Below are 18,030 nucleotides of genomic sequence, written 5' to 3'. Positions count from 1 at the left end.
TTAGAAAATGCCAACAATGGAAATAATGGCCTGAAACGTTTTAATTAGATAAAAACTTAGACTAAAATTAGATAAAAACTTAGACTAAAAGAACTGAAAATGCTTCCTAAGTATAGAAGAAACTGAAGAAAATAAAATTTTCTACTAAAATGTATAAAAAAAATTTCTCCGAAAAAAAACGGATGAAGAAAACTAGGTATTCCAAATCAACTAAAAATGCGTGAGAGCGCTCCTGGAATCCAGGAGAAAAATAAAGAAAATGATCTTAAATTTGGTTCAAATAATTAAGTAATTCTAGCAAGAGGAAGCAGACAAAATTTAGTTCACAGCTTAGTTAAAAGTGCATCAAAATGTTACAAAAAGTTTATGATAAATGATTTTTAATTATGTATCCTAAAAAAAACCTAAAAGTACCTTTGCTAACGAGAGAACACAAAAAAGGAAATATATCCTATTTTACCTGAAATTCTAGAAAGGTTTTCAACATGTCTGAGGAATCTCTCAAAAAAATGAAGAGGTTAAATTTGCATTAGTTTAGCATCACTTAAAATGGGTATATTTTCGTAACATTATCTGGTGATTACGATAATTCAAAGAGTTGACGACCGAGTTGAGTTGTTCAGGAGTTCAAGGTATTCTATTCAGCGGACAGTGTGGTTAGAATTCAACGGCAATGCGACGCTAGTGGAAATGTTTCTAATATTTTGTAATCCGTTTATCTCTAAAATTCAACCACTTAGAGCGCTGCGATCTTTGTTCAGGAGGTTAAAGACCCATGGTTACTTAATAGTATATTTTGGCATATTAACTATGACGTGGTGCTAGTGTGCATGAAGTTTTCGGTATTTTTCACTTATATCTTGTGAATTCAACAGCTTAGTGTCGGGGTCTTTAGCCAAGTTGTTAAGCAGGGTAAGGGCTTTTGATTCATGGACCGTTTGATTGGGAATGAAACTACTGCATGGCGTTAGTTTAGTTCTGAGAGTTATGGACTAAATTTATCTCAAGAATTAAATTACTTAAAAACATGCAGTATCAAACTCTTGCATTAAAATTTCTTAGAAGATATTATGAAATTTAAATTATTTTGTTTACAATTTCTTGTGTTACAGCTGATAACGATATATTACACAGAGCAACCAAAATTTACTTTTTCTTCTGCCTTGGCTTCTATATATGACTTTTTCATGTATTTTGATGCAAAAACAAATTCCCCCGAGTTTGAACACATTTCACTTTACGGATCAACAGTGGCGCCATTTTGAACTTTTCAGAAATCGCAAATTTAGGATGTTTTTTCGATGCCATTTTGTTTTGAAGCCAAATATCAAAATTCTAAGAGTTTGTCCACATATTAGCATTTTCATAGCCATCTTTCAAAAAACAGATCTTGAATCGGAAAAAAACTGAACTCAAAACGGTGATTATACGAAAACGGTTTTGGCATGGTTTTAGTATATTTCACAAAGCAAAATAATATCGAGTGTGTATGAGCGTTAATAGTAAGGCGTCGTACACAAATTACGTAACGCATGAAGGGGGGGAGGGGGTTTGAATCAGCGTTACTTATTGTTACGTAGGGGGGAGGGGGGGTAGTAGAGACAGTTACGTAACTGTGATGTTTGCTCAAAATTAAAAATTTTGGAGGGGGGTCAGGCTGATCAGCGTTACGTAATTTTAGGGGAGGGAGTCATGTCGAACGTTACTTTTCGTTACATAGGGGGGGAGTAGTCTGAAATCTAGATTTTTAGCGTTACGTAATTTGTGTACGACGCCTAATGCGCTAATATCTAAAAGTGGTAATCAAATTATGTCTTATATTGAGTAAAAAAGTCTCAGGAATAGATTGGTAGGTGTTTGATCCACGTAAAATGTCAGCAAAAAAGTTTGCCCCAATTCCCCTACAATACTAAAATAGATTTATCTCGACGTTAGATTAGCTTATGTGAAACCTGTTCAATGTAATATCAAGAGTTTGAGAAATACTCAAAGATACAATGATAATTTGTCTTCACATGATCCTCCTTTCTTTGCGGGGAGGGGGTCGCCGGGATCTCCGGTTGAACGCAGATTTTCTAGGGACCTGGGACCTGGGATATTACTTTGAAAACAATAACGCAAAATTGCTCTTTAGGTAACAAATCTGTTACTTAAAAAGCAACAAAGTTCTTCTCCAGCCAAGTAACAAAACATACTGTCATATATTTCGCACGTGTTACGTGAGTACGACTATCTAATAATGGTCGTTTCAACGCTCCCTTCAATGCTCCCTTCACATCTCCTGTCAAGAAACAACACATACCGTCGCATATGTTGCACATGTTACTATAGTTTCTTCTATCTCTAATTCATCGGGTTTGCGTGTATTGGTTAGTTCGTTGTACGCATACGGATTAGAGCAAAAATGTGACAATAGCTGCCAAGCAGCATTTTTCCCCGTCATACAGTATGTAAACCTTGATGATTTCAAAGGCTTCATAAGCGTCTAGAAACCACACCATGACCTGTGAACTGCATTAGAAAAAAAAACACTAACATTTGCTTTCTTGCAAGCTATCTGAAACACACTCATCGTTTCCTCGCTCATTTGGATCTGTTTGAAGATACAAAACTCGTGCCCATCTAGAACAACATTCGCAACTCGGGTCACACGGTATTACATATTTCCATTTCAAGTAAACACTGGAGTACGAAACAGTGGTGTTTCTAATTAGACATTTGAGGTTGACGGGTAAGATTCTGCTTATTTGTGAATGAAGGGGACAGAAGTGAACCGTTGATAATCGTTGCGTCAATACAATAACAGCGAGTGAAGCCTCGATACACATGCATTGCAGTTCTTGGTTGTATGTTCTCCTGCAGTGTGTTTCTGTGAGTATTTCGTTACTTTGCGGTTATTAACTTCTGTGCATAATGCGAAGTCATAAGACACAAAAAAAGTCACAAAATGTTGCTTAAAAGTAACTAAATTTTCCCGTTTGTATTGGGTGTGTCAACATCATACCGTAAATGAATGAATAAAAATTATAGTGAATGTATCTCGACGAAGTCGAAATCGTATACAATGCTAATTATCATCCCCAGAAGTTAGTCTTCAGTCGTATATTATTTCGGAGCCTGACTGATATACGATTTAAGGCTAAAAATCGTAAGATACTATGAAACAATCTGCTCTCAGTCGGATATTATCGTATATTGATACTTATATTAATTAATTGCATTTTTTTATTCCTCAATATGTATATCGCCTCCAAAAAAGTACGTATATGCTGTTTTCGTGCATCTAATGCGAGTTTGAATTTATACGGGTACGGGTATTTCAAATCAATATGCGTATGAAATTGTTGACTGGGTAGCGAAGTATTTTAAGAGTTTTCGGCAATAATTTTGAGAATTTCGCCAAAGAAGATTTCAAGAATATCGAGTTTACTAAATTTCATCGAAATATTTTGCTGACATTGTCACAAAAATCACCGAGTTACCGAGGCTGTTAAGCTAATCAAAGGTGTATAAACGTCAAAATTTTGACAATCATCAATTCAGCACGGCGTCAATTATTTGTTGAAAGTGCACATTGTACTGAAAACAAACGTTGAGTTTTTGTTTTTCTTGTCTGAAATCATTTTTATTCGGGGCTAAGTACTGACAATTATGGTCCGTTTACTTTATTCAGTTGTTTCGGAGATATCAATCTAAAAATGGGGACCAAAATCAATGAGTGGTAGATGTAAAATGTGTGTAGTTTGGCAGCCCCACAAGCCCCTTGAAGCTTAAAGATTTTCAAAGTTCTTTGCCCGTTGCAAAGGATTTCCCAAATCTCATAGAACTATGACATAGAAATCTGTCACGACTATGTCATAGACCAGCGCTGCCCATAATTCAAAAATTGGCTAATATGCCATAGGCATCAATTCGAGAAAAACGCATTTTAAAGTTTTTTGTCGGTACAAAATGTTTTGACTGTCCATGTCATCTTTTTATTGAGTACATCACTCTTCATACAAGCTGGAACCTTGCCGTTGAGTTGAATCAGAGAAATCTGCAGGAAAATTCCGCCAAGTATTTTTCACGCAGTAGCCGTTTTTTCAATTATTAACGAAAGGTCAGTTGACAAACCGGTGTGCAATTTGGCTGATATCCATACGATGTGAATTATATCGTGCTCGTTGGTGATAAAAATGGCTTTAAATTAAATAAAACAATACGGAAGCTCAAATGAGGATGAAAAGGACGACGAGACAATATTGTTATATTGTTCCGTGCAACAATATAACAATACAACAAAAATATTAATTCATCATAATCACACAATTCACTTTTCTTTTTTTTTTTCATCAAATTCAAAGTGAAATCTAAATCTTCTCTTCAATATAACCTCTAATCAAAGAGCTAAATAGCATTTCTAAGAATATAAATATTCATGACAGAAGGAAACAATCATGCTTTTTAAACATTGGGTTTTGCGGCACAACGAATAAATTCTTGTTGCATCAAATATTCTTCGTAAAGAAAAGTAAAATTTGATGCAAGGGCCTTACGATCCATTACCTGAGGCCAGTGACCACCAGGCTACAACACACTTTCAAAAGTTAGACGTAACAAAGTATAGTAATAACACACTGGTTCGTGTACAAGCCACAGGTTGAAACATATTGGATATTAGCCAACTTCTCAATTATTTTGGATATTAGCCAAAATTGTTTCACTTTCGCTGCCTTCCCAAATGCATTTTTTGACAATCGGCTTTCGTAGGGACCTTGTTTAGGGTGTTTACCATCACGAGAAACCGTTTTCTCGATTTTGGTAAAAATGGCATATTAGCCAATTTTTGAATTATGGGCAGAGCGGTTCTCAACCTTTTTTCGTCCACGTACCCCTTGGCAATATTTTCCAAATCAATTGTACCCCCTGGCTCCGAATGTTCTCGCAGAGTGGGAGAGAGTAGTGGTATATCATGTTGTGATAGTCTAGTTCAGGTTTCAAATTGAACTATGGTTTGTTTGATTGCTGCAGTCATGTTCTAGGACCAAGTTTTAATAACAAATGAAGTATTATAAAGAAAAACTTCTTTGTCCGCCATCACTTAGTTTTCTTTCGCGTACGCCCTGAAAGCGTACCCCAGGTTGAAAACCGCTGTCATAGACTACTATGCCATAATTTTCCTGCTCCACCTTTAGTGTAACACCTTTAGTGTAACAAGTTTGTCAAATGAGTTTGACAAACATTTATCTTTAACACAAATTTTGTTAAAGTTTTATCTGTCAAAACGCGAGACATCGGAACATCTGCTTTGCAGTGGTGATTGGCTTCATAAACCATATTTTACCTGACTGGGAGCGTGTCGGTGCAGGTACCTGATCACTCACAACAATAGTGGTCATTGTATTTTGCAAAGGGACACGTATAGCAATTGACTGGGATATATTACAAAAGTTCACATCAATGGACAACGTAATCCTAATTCCCTAACAAAAAAAAATCTGTCAAAAAGTGATATACTTTTGACGCTTTGGTCAAAGAGTGAACTACATGTTTTAGGAATTGTAAGATAAATCAAGTAACCAACTATAAAAATACTGTAGAACAATTTTATGCAAATAAATTTTGCTTTCTGTAGAGCAAAGAAATTTAGTAGCTGAATGAATTTACAAACCATATTTTTTGAAATTTTTGCAACAAGCAATCCGAAACTTCGAAAACGACAGCTTTCAGATACAGTCGGATTTTTACGCGGTTTTTTACGAAGTTTTTTTACGCGGATTTTTGAGTCAAGGCGGGTTTTTACGCGGATTTTTAATTACCGCGGGTTGGGAACCTAAAACGTCTAAGTGTTTATTGAATTAAAGACATAGTCAAAAAAAAAATACCCTCCGCACTTCGAAAGATCCGAAATATGACCGTCAAAAAGGACAATTTTTAATACTGCTCGTAGAGCGTCTCGGGTTTTTTCTAAAGCCTTTCTTGGTGGTTTACTTTGCGCGAATTTTTGAGTTACCGCGGTTTTTTTACGAGGATTGTTGAATTTGCGCGGTTATTTTTTACGCGGAGTTTAGAGTTAACGCGGTTTTTTTCGCGGATTTCCGAATAACGCGTTTTTTTACGAGGTATGTATCTCCCGCGTAAAAAAAACCTGACTGTGCACTAGATTACTCTGATGAAATGAAACGCATCGTTCACGGTCAGGCCAAAAAATTTTGAAGATTCAGCCAAATGATCTTCACTGTTCCTCTAGTAAAGCACAAATGAAAATCAAACAGCAAACGTTATCCAAATGAAACACTAAAATCAATTCAACAGCAGGCCGTTTTTTTCAGGGGGAGCATTTTTACCATCCATCAGTAGTCGCGTAATGCCACTGTACAGAACACGAATTTACAATATTACAATTCACATAAAAGAAAACTCAGCAATAAATTTCCAGAAAATTTAAAACATTGAAAATCAAACGCACATGTTTTAACTGCGACTAACAGTTGACTTTCTTTTTCGACGAATAATGGACATTGCATGCAAGTGAAATATTTCCTTGTGATGGTAGAAAGAAACGCTAACCATTTTTCACATTTATGCTAAAACGCTGAAAAATGTCAGCCCTGATTTCAGCTTAGGCTAGAAAGCAATTTTCAACCCGGGTGTCGCAATACTCAGTGAAGCGAGTCCGAAGTTATGGCAGGTACTGTTGTATACATTTTTGATTTTAACCCAAAAGGACATTTACTACTTTGTCCATATTCCATCCACTGGATTAAAGTTCAATTGATTGAGGGTCCTGTTATATAATTTGTATTTATTTTTCTCAGATGTTTGTCTTTTCTAACATTGGATAAGCTCACAGTATTTATAAAAAATATCAATTTTATTTCAAGTCCGTATTTTTATAATTTGATGAAATAAAACTAACAACTTAAGTTTGAGCATTTGACTAAATCTGTACAAATAATCACTGAGGCAATCTTGATAAACTGACTGTTCGACCAGAGCAAATAAAGAGAAAGAACGCGGATTTCGGAAACAAAATATGAGTAACATTCATAAAACTTTGAGACAGAATGATTGAGATTTTAATTCAAATTGGCTTGTAACATTCGTGATATTTGCTCGTTTGGTTGCAACTTTATAATGAACTAAAACAGTTGTATGCTAAATCAGCTACAGTATTGATATATTTTTGCTACACTTGTTTCTTAATAATATTCAATTGTTTTTATATTACCTTAAGTTCAACCTAATTTATTTACAATAATATTCAGTTTCACCCTTCAATTATATTTATTTTTGACTTTTTTCTAAATATTTCATTCTGCTCGGCTTTAATCTTGTCTTCAACGGATTTGTTTTCTAATATGCCTAATAATTAGTAACAAATAAGATGAAATGTGGATGCAAATGTAAATTAAATGAAAGAAGAATAAAATGATAATGAATAACGATACTAAAACTAAGAAAAAATTTATTGAATATTGAAAAGGTCACAGTTTTAAATAATAATCAGATGAAGCTTCGAATTCGATTGAGTTTTACATTATTTTAGCCACTATATGATCTCTTGTCATCCTTATTAGGTATGTCATATCCTTATTAATGTCATATTAATCATCAATACAAAGTAATGGCAATTTTAATCTACGAAATAATAGAATAATTTTTGTGTTTTTTTTTTCTCAACTTTCAGTGACCACCTGAAAATCCACATGAAAACGCACGACAACCAAAAACCCTTCCAGTGCACCATCTGCAACCGAGGCTACAACACAGCGGCGGCCCTCACCAGCCACATGCAGAACCACAAGAAGCAGATCGCCCTAACCGGCAGTCCCAATCTGACGTACAGTCCGCGCTCAACCAGTTCCTTGTCCAGCAGCGCTTCCAACCCGAAGCGTAAATTTTCTCCGTACGAGCAGAACCTCATGATGATTAACCGCTCCAAGCTGCTGAAATCCGGTGAACTCACGTGCATCTACTGTACGGGGTCCGATTTTGCCAATGTCGAACAGCTGGGTTCCCATGTACAAACCAAGCACAGCAATTTGCTGCTCAACGAAAACAACTTCCATCGCCATGCATCGCCGGATGCGATGCTGGCCTATCCTCCGATTGCGTGCGAGTTCTGTACCATGAAATTCCCAACGGTTCCCATGATGTTTAGTCATCTTAAAACAACCCATTTGGACAGAATCAACAGCCCCAATAGCTATTTAGAACAGTTCAATAAAAATCTCATGAGCACATACACCTCATTCTACGGTGCAACATTGTTCGATGATAAACAGGATACCGAGGGCCGCACTGGAACCGCAAACGAGTGTCTGACCAATCAGAAAAGTATACGTGATGAAAATGGGAACGATAAAATGCCAGCCGATGTTGAGGCGAAATCTATCAAGCAGGAGAAGAAGGATGAAAACGACAACTCTCAGGAAGCGCAAGAGCAGTTGGCACCCACAGATCTGAGTCAGCCTAGCATAAAACGGATGAAAATGGAATCCGAGAACCAGTCGTCGTCTAGCCGAGATGACAGGGAAAGGGATAGCTCACACAATGCCCCCAGCTCCTCCGCTCTGCCAACCTCCCCGGGTGCATATCTCTGCAATCAATGCAACGCTGCCCTGCCGGACTTCGAATCGTTCCGGACCCATCTGAAGGCACACCTTGAGCAGGGTTCGAACGCTTCGTCCTTCGGATGCCAGCAGTGCGGTGCCGCCCTCGGTGATCATCAGGATTATGAGAAGCACATGGCCAGCCACTATCTGGTAACCGGTACCGAGTACCAGTGCGAGTCGAGCTGTAATAAAATATTCACCAAACCGGACGAGCTGCACAAGCATTTGTACGATTCACACACCCAGGTGCTGTACAAGTGCGTCCTTTGCAGCGAAAATTTCGACAGCAAAGTGACAATTCAGGTGCACTTTGCGGTGGCGCACTCCACCGAGACGAAGCTGTACCGGTGTTCGGCGTGCGCGGAGGTGTTCCGATCGGAGCAGGAGTTTCGGTGAGTAGGTTCAAACGTTCTATTTTTACTAGTAGATTTGGTTTTTGTTTAATGCCAAACGGTTTTGCCGTAAGTGAATAAATCAATTAATCATAACACTTTGCTTCGAGTGCTCTATCAAAAAGATGGCTGAAAATTTTGAAAAATTTAAGAATTCAAAATTGTCTTTTTACTCTTCCTATAAATGCTTACCAATTCCTATTGTAGCAATATAATGGGTCTCACACGCAAACGATAATGTGAAATTCGAGCAAACAATTGGATACTGTAGGAAAATCGAGCAGTTTCTAATTAGGTTGGAAACCTGGATAACGAATGTGTGCCCTAGCTATGGCGCAATTTTTGTCAAGTAAAAATCATGCTTTCTTTGATCCGTAAGAATCACAGTGATGATAATGTTCCAACTTTATTTTACCGTTTTTTCATGTGATTCAGTCAAACATGTACTGAACTGGCAATTTCCTATAGAGTAGTATCCAGATTTTTATAATTACATTATCCGAATTTTTATAATTACAAGTTGAATGAAACAAGATTGAAGATTGGAGCTTTCACAAATGCCGATTCTGATCAAAACTTTCAGTATTTTCTCCTAAAGTGTTAAATTCCCTAAAAAATGAAACTTTTAGACTGTTTAAACCTTTCTCCAGTTTTAAGTTCTTTCTTCATTTTTTATCAATAAACTTTATTATAAATTCGAATTTCGCCCTAGAAACGTGAACGTGAAATGGATTGATTTTTTTTTCAATTTATCATAAAAAAGGTGATACGTTTGGGATAACAAATATTTTATTTTTAATAGAGTATTACAGACAAATAGTTTTCTTTGTTGGTGGTAATGTTGTTTTCTTAAAAGCTTTTATCTATTTTATATAAATTGTAATTGGACAATGTTTTTATCTCTCTTTTCAGACACCACATACGCACCCGTCATATCTCCACTGGAGTTGTGCAGTGCGTTTTCTGTCGAGTCGTTTGTTCATCTGAGTTGGAAATGCAGTTCCACTTGGCTGCACATGCTAGAAAATTCAAGTATGTTTTTTTACAGCTTTTCTTCTCCAAACATGCAAATGCAATACAATCCTTCGTTCTTTTCCGTACAGATGCCCAGCTTGCCCGGAAACCTTCCACGTGGAGTTTCTCCTGGATCGCCACATGCAGACTCATCACAGTCAGAAGGAGATTTCCAACGCGGCAGCTGCAGTGATTGCGAGCAGTAAAACCAACGGCAGCGGCAGTAACAACAGTGCCAGCAATCTAGAATATCTACAGCTGCATGGCCAAATGGCGGCAGCCGCCGTCGGATGGCAAAATCTGTACGCAACGAATAAGTTCTACAACCCACTACACATCGATACACTCAACCCGATGAAGCATCCAACCTTCCTGCACGGCTTCTACGATAGTCTGAACAAGTCGCAGACTCAGCGCTACTTGCAGCAGGCCAAAAAAGGCTTCACCAGTCCAAACCATGTTAGCCAATCAAAAGCGCTACTAAATTTGTACAGCCAACGATCAGCGACTATGAATGGACTTTATTCGCCGGACAAGCAGCTAGCAGCAGCAGCTGCAGTTGGAGGAGGAACCGGCTCCCAGCCCATAAACCCTTCCACCAATTCGAATGCATCTGCTAAGGCTCAAAATTTTACTCCCACAACTATCTTGCATCGATATGGACTCAACCCTCCCGTCCCGGCACCGCCTACAAGTAGCAGCAATCCAGTGAGTCAGTCGGACAAGTCTACCGTAGCATTGGGGGCTAAAAATGGTAGTGGCAATAACTATTACAGTTGTGGTATCTGCGAGAGAAACGATTTTGGCACCGAGAATGAAGTTCAAACTCATCGTAAGATTGTCCATAACCTTAAAACTGGCGTTAGTCTGCGATGCGCTTACTGTAGTGGGGACTTTCGATCAAGGTAATTTCAATTAAACCCATTGTAACTCGAACATATGATCTCATCCGTTTTCTTTGGTTTTCCACAGGAACGAGTTAGAAAACCACATGAAAATCACCCACAACACCGGTGGCAAACATAAGTGCTTGATTTGTGATGAAATTTTTCCTTCGCCTGCGGTTTTAGCGGAGCATAAGTTAAGTCACTGCAAAGTTGGAGCATCAGGGCGCTGTTCCCACTGCCAGGCTGCGCTGCCCGATGCACACAGCTTCAAAACCCACCTCATGCAGAACCATCAACCAACGGCGACAGCCGCTGCTGCCAACTCCTGCCCAGCCTCCACCGGCAGCACCAACACCTCATCAGGACAGGACCAGGACCGATTCCCTATCCATTGTATATGCTGCCGGCAAACCCTCAACTCCGAGTTCGAAATCAGTTTACACGCAAAGTAAAAACCCACCTCACATGAGCTAGACGATCAATAATCTTTCTTCTTTTCGAATTTCTAGATTCCACACAAAGACCGTCGAGATAAACGAGAAAACCTGTGCACTTTGCTTGGAACCCTTAGCCCCGAACCAGAATGGAAAAATTTGTGACATGTGCTTAAAGCGACACAATTTCCCCTCGAAGTTGCTCTCGATTAACAACTTCATCAAATCATCCGCCGCATCAGCTGCACATAGTTCCGGCGGTGAACCAAACCAGCAACAGCCTCTAATGCCATCAGCTCATCCACCCCTATCTTCGGAACAATCGAGCACAATCCAGTGCAACCTATGCAAGAAACCTCTGGTTGATGGTCAAAAACTGCAAGAACATTTGATCGATCACACATTTGCCGGATGTGAGGAGCGCGGCTACATCTGCTATCTCTGCTCATCCGTGTTCACCTCGTCCGCTGGTCTACAGACACACATCGCCGAGCACGGAACTCAGGCCAAACCGTACGATTGCGGCCACTGCGAGGAGGCATTCTTCTTCCGTGCAGAACTCGAGCATCACATCATTGACCACGAGTTGGGAAAAGTTTTTGTGGCAACTTCTGCCAGCGAAGGCGAAGCACGGGAAGACTCGAACGGGACCCACATTAAATCGGAAATCGTTGAACGAATGTTACACGGAACAGACAACAATGTCGACCTGGAAGCGTCCGGAAGAGGCGGGGGACGAACCGAGCCGAGAGCTGAAACGCCCAGCGCGGACAGCCAACCCAGTGATAATGAACCTTATTCGGACCATGATAATGTCGAAGGAGAAGACGACGAATACATAGAGGTTGAGCACAATGTCGAAGATAGTGGAAAGCAACCAATCCTACCGGACCAGGAATACGATAGACCTGAATCAGACTAAACCAGGCCTAAGTTTCCTATCTCTTTGAAACAATAGATTCTAGTGAAAGATAGAAGAAAAAGAAAAAATACTTCGCTTTAGTAAACTATATTTTGCAACTAATAATAGTAGAAATAAAACGCGAACGGTCATGGCTTGTTCCTTTGACTTTCTGTCATGTCATGTTCCTTAGAAATAGGTTTGATAGGAGGGGGATAGAAGTCCCGAAGAAAAAACCGGGCACCTTTTCGAATGTTAAAAATATAAACCAGTATTTTTCCTCTCTTCGCCTTTTTGTTTCTAGCAGCAGTATTTACGGCGAAATGCATACCCATGCCCGCTGGTTTGTTATGTTATTTATTTTGCTATGAAACGAGAAAATCAAATATCGGAAGGCTAATACACACACACACACAAACACATTCACACTCTATTGTTACGTTGCGTTCTTAAATGAATCATCCTTATAGCGAGCGGTAAATATTCTCAAAACGCATAATAAAATTACAAGTACCAATAAAGTATTAAAAATAATCATTTTAGTATTTGGTTATTGAATCGTATTCATAATTTCACAATCCCTGATTTTTTTGCTAGTGTTTATCTTGGAGAAAATATGAAAAAAATGAAATAGTTTGTCGAAACTGCACGGTTAAATCTATATTTGATTCAACAAATTGTTGAACCAAAAGTAAATATATTAAGTAACTAGTGACGTAGTGGCTAGCCACTTTCAAATGCATTTTGGACTATTAAAAGTTACACGCAAAAGTTGAAGTCTTGTACAATCATTGTGTCTCCCCGATTCGCACAAATGTTGCACAGAAATCGCACAATAAATGTGTGAAACGCATAACGCAACAGTTGTACTGCGAATACATTGACATAGAATGAAATCAGAATATGTATCATATACATATTCTGATTTCATCTCCATTTCTCATGGAGCAGTGCAAGCAGCAAGTGCAGTGCAAGCGACGAGAGAAATTTCTCTCTCGCTCGTAGAATTTCCATGTATGTGCGACAAGACTAGACACGTACATACAATTTGCAGGTTGCTTTTTCGCTTCTCTTTCGGTTCGGATTGCGATGCGCAAGGCGATATCTCGTTGCTTTACGAAATGAGCGAGACATCCGTGCTGTACATACTTGATACCAGTGTTGTTAGTCTCACTCATACTGTCGGTGCGTGCTTGCTGCTATTCAGAGGAATGCATGAAGAAGAAAAAGTATCTCGAAAGCGTGTGTGCAAAAGACTTGAAAAGCGTAGCATATGTCTCGTCCTCAAGCAGAAAGGAGGAGAATGGTTTTGCTTCTCGCTCGCTTTGCAATGCTGCTTGAACTGTTTAGGTGTAGTAGTTTGGAGCTGCCAAATACATTGGAGAAACGCTAGAGCATTAATGGCGTTATGCCCAGCACGCAATCATTGTACTGGTTCCGAATTACATCAACAATTGCTCTAAAAACGCACAATTTTGTACTGGTTTTGCACCATCCAACTTTTGCGTGTAGTATCTAATCTATAATAATAAACTATTTTTTTAAATATCGAGTTGAAGTTCAAGATGTAACTATGACACTATCGACAATTCGATGCACAAAGCCAGCGCTGGTTTAAAGCTCAATAAATTATCTAAACTGTGATAAATCCTTCGTTCAGTAATTCATGAAAACGCATGGATTGATTGCTTACACGAAAACGAATCTGCATCTCGCTTCTTATACGGATTCACTCCACAACTGTTTTCTCCAATATCTAAAGACTTTTTCTTCATTATTTCATTATTTTCGAAAAATTGTTTTTTAACGATTTAATTTTTTTTTAATTTCATAACTTGAATAATAGTTAATTGTTTGATGTTACATATGTTATATTCAAACTAAACTTACAAAATAACCAAAAATGAATGTGATTGAAAAAAAAAACAACTTACTAAAACTATTGCTCATGAAAAAATACTGGATTGCTCAAAAAAATATTCACACATGCAGAAGTTTGTCTCTGCAATTTGTTATTAACAATAGCAAAGCTAAGGAATAACGAAGTACTTTACTCTTTTAATCATTGCCATTGATGGGTACCTAGTTCAAATCCCTCTCTATTACTTCGATATAACTTTACTTATGATAAATGACGCGCATGAAACATCTGTCATCTGCGATCCATCACAGAAACCTTTTCTATATAGTGTTGCGTAACAACATAGCAATTCTCATCCCATCACCACCACCTTTGTCTACTTCTTTGTTTTCGTCTTCTTCTACATAAACAAACGAATATTATTTGATAAAAATTTAAAAAAAGTTGGCTTCCTGTAGCGCATTTGCAGGATAGTAGATAAACCTATGTTTAATTTTAAAACCTTTGAAAATTTTATGTCGATATTCCAAAATATCTTAAATCAAAACAATTGATCAGATTTTACATAATGTTTAAAAATAATGACCAATAGCTTAACCCGATCCCATCGGAGAGAAATTAGTTTTTACCTCAAAAATGAACTTCAAACTCTTATAACTCCTCAACTATATACACAATTAACACAAATTGTATTGCATATTAAACATCAAACTGTACCTTACTGAATAATTTCATCGTGAAAATTTTCAAGTATAATTGATGAACTTGAATCAAAGTTTGAATGTCATTCGTCGGGAATGGGTTTATCTTATACCCTAAATTTTTTTGAAACAGCTAAAAATTTCACGTATCAGCAAAATAATTATTCCTTTCTCCGTACATCTTAAACGTCGTAGTATACTTAAAGAATTAATTTTGGGTACAAAATGTGCAGCATGTCTTGTCTAGGTTGAATGTCTTTTTCTATTTTTAAAAATATCGAAAAAAAATATATTTCTCTATCTTTAAGTACAACTTCTTGAGAACATTTTTGTAAATTTTGTTAGAGCTTTGAATAATAGGGAGAAAGTTGGATAGATTTCAAGTGCGGCTTGTCACGCGCCATAAGCTAAACTTGAAACTCGAAATGATGTTTCGCATAAAATGACTTTGCCGAGTTACAGCCGGTTTTCTTCATTTTTTTTAATGTTCATTATTGGCGTCTTCGGTCGTAATTGATTTTTTAATTAACAACTTTTTGCTATCGAAAAACTGTATTATTGAAAAATAACAATTTCAATGCATATAAAAATTGCAGCACACTTTAATAAATTCCAAACTGCTTATTTTCTCGAGCAAAAAGGTTTATAATCCCCATCATGTTCTTGACTTTTTCATAGTCTATCCTCAATGAATTACTACAGGTATTGCCTTATTACATCACTTGACAACCTAATTTTGATGGCAATGCCATGACATTACTTAGTGGACATGTAACTATAAAGTAACGTTCATAATCAGCTGACAGTGGTTTGGCTAACTTTAGATTTCATTTACATGCTTGATATCTTTGATACTATGACTTTTTTACATCTTAAAATTGCCTTCCGCCCTTTTTTACATTTTTGGCGGTTTTTGCCGATGCACCTGCATCAGAACCTATAGCCATGTACTAATATAACACGTGTGCCGAATATTAGTTAAGACGCAGTTAGCTTTGATTTCCTTACGACTGGCTTCATACCAGGCGAGAGGAGGTGAGTTTTCTTGGGGAAAAGGCAATTCGAGTAACTTTCGTTTGTCGTGCGCGTGACTGAAAGACAAGCAAACTATATATATTCCGAATATACGCTTCGGCATTACGAGTTACCCGCCAAACGATTGCTTGTTTTAGAATGATTCAAAAACAAGGAGCTTGGGTTTGCTATGATTTGAAGCCCGGGAACGTGGAGTGTCATTTTTACGCCAGTCATGCTTCTACGTCGTCGGTTTGGCCGAATATACACGCTGCGAAGGTTATTCTGTGTATTTGGTGGGGCTCGATGTTATTTATTATGAGCTGTTAAACTGAACGAAACAACCACTGGGGAACAGTATCGACTTCAAACCGAGTACTACACGAAAAACGTCTACAAAATGAGCTAAGGCACAAAAAAGTGATCCTACTGCATGGCAACGTTCGGCATCATACTGCCAAACTCGTTAGAACGTACAGGCTTATTTCTTTCCTGGTAAAAGTTACTTTATCTTTTACTTTTACGAATCCACAAGATGCCTCCACAAAACTCGGTCTTGGGCTGCTCCTCTCCAGCCTCTCCTTACACCCGCTGCTTGGGCATCCTCGTCGACAGCACACATCCAACGCGTGCGAGGTCTGCCTCAAAGTCGTTGGCCTCTATACGGTTCTCTGCTAAGTCTTGTCTTTGCCGGTAGCTCATCCGCCATCCATGCTACATGGCCTGCCCGCTGCAACCTGCCGGTCTTCATCAGCTTGATATCAGGGTGTTTGCATACTTCGTACAGCTCGTGATTCATGCGCCTGCGCTACACCCCATTTTCTAGTTTGCCACCGAGTCTTGATCGTTGGATTTTACACTCGAAGACCTCGAGCGTTCATCGATCAACCTCCTTCCACGTCCACGATTCATGTCCGTAGAGCGCCATCGGGACGATCAGAGTCCTGTAGAAGGCCAATTTCGTACGAATCTGTAGGCTACGAGACCTAACCTGGCAACGTAATTCGTGATGATTCGCTGCCACAATCCGTCTCTTCACCTCGCGGCTTACATTGTTGTTATATCTAGAGAAACATTTCAAAAGGTCCTATCCGACATCGATGCTAATCAGAGAAAAATGAACTTGAAGTTTTGTAGATCTTTTTCAAATGCCAATTTCTACAGAAATAAAGTTTAATCTCTTTTAAGATCTTAAGTGCAAAAAAAGTATGTTGTCTTTACCTCTAATGCTTTTTTTCACGGTTGAAATCTTTTTTCCAGGTTTTATTGATGGTTTTGTTACATAGGACCTATGTTGTTTTCCTTATCACATAGGACCTATCTGATTGGTCTCTTTAGACCTTTGATTTAATGACTCCAAAGGCTTAATACGAACTAATATATTTTTATGATTAACGTATGATATTCGAATTAGAAATTTATTTCCATAAAAACATTATTTACCTTTTTTATGATTTTTTTTATTGGACCTACATTATTCTTACATAAAATTCTTCTTTGTAGATCGAAATAAATTGGAATCCAGTACCCACTTAATCATGAAGGCAGGCGGTGGCAGTGTAGTGGTCTATGAAATGACCGCAAAAACGAAGTGGGGGATCAAATAGCAATTGAAAATGTTAAGTTCAATCAAGAAGGTGATATGTGATATGACATGCGATGTGAAAATATCTAATATAGTTTCTTAAAAAAAATTAACAAGAATCGTAAACAACTCAACTATTTTATGGTATACTTATTTAAATTTATTATTGTGAGATGGTTGCGGGCCGTACAACACTGGAAACGACGAATTGCCACCTGAAGTTGTATGCATGAAATAAAAACCTTTAACAAAAGAAACTTGGACAGGAAGCCCACGAATTTCCAGCAGCTTTTCCACTTTTTTTTCTTTTCCAGCAGCTCTATGATTCTTCAGCTTTTTGTCAGCATTCTTCACCTCGACCAATGTTGGTGAAATGGTCCTCTCCCATTTCTATCCTGTTCCCCTCGACGACTCTTCTTCCTCACCGTTCAACACCACTTCTAAATGTTGCTTTCAACACCTGGCCACCTACAATTTATCGGTAATCAATTTCTCCTCCTTGTCATTACACATGGAAAGTACTGGCACGGTCCGGTTCCTGATTCCGTTAATCATTTTATAGAAGTTCCTCGTGTCGTGCCAGTTGAAGCGATTTCCGCCTCCGCGAGGACGCGATATTAGTGCTCACGTTTCTACCGGTG

General features: G+C 38.2%; 1 protein-coding gene across 7 annotated transcripts in view; it reads left to right on the top strand.

Annotated features, from left to right (window-relative positions):
• Nucleotides 1-12,762, top strand: part of LOC129724679 (zinc finger protein 423 homolog) — a 202,374-nt gene extending 189,612 nt beyond the window's left edge. For all 7 annotated transcript variants that reach the window (XM_055679763.1, XM_055679769.1, XM_055679767.1 and 4 more), the window contains 5 exons: nt 7,673-8,992; nt 9,905-10,024; nt 10,096-10,911; nt 10,979-11,341; nt 11,403-12,762. In XM_055679763.1, coding sequence (XP_055535738.1) covers nt 7,673-8,992; nt 9,905-10,024; nt 10,096-10,911; nt 10,979-11,341; nt 11,403-12,249 — 3,466 coding nt within the window. In that variant the 3' untranslated portion in view covers nt 12,250-12,762. The remainder of the gene's footprint in view (nt 1-7,672; nt 8,993-9,904; nt 10,025-10,095; nt 10,912-10,978; nt 11,342-11,402) is intronic.
• Nucleotides 12,763-18,030: the final 5,268 nt, after the last annotated feature.

The sequence above is a fragment of the Wyeomyia smithii genome, chromosome 2 (assembly GCF_029784165.1).
Source record: "Wyeomyia smithii strain HCP4-BCI-WySm-NY-G18 chromosome 2, ASM2978416v1, whole genome shotgun sequence".
NCBI classification, from domain to species: Eukaryota; Metazoa; Arthropoda; class Insecta; order Diptera; family Culicidae; genus Wyeomyia; species Wyeomyia smithii.
The sequence above is the reverse complement of the archived record's forward strand: the minus strand, read 5'-3'. Positions and strand labels throughout refer to the sequence as shown.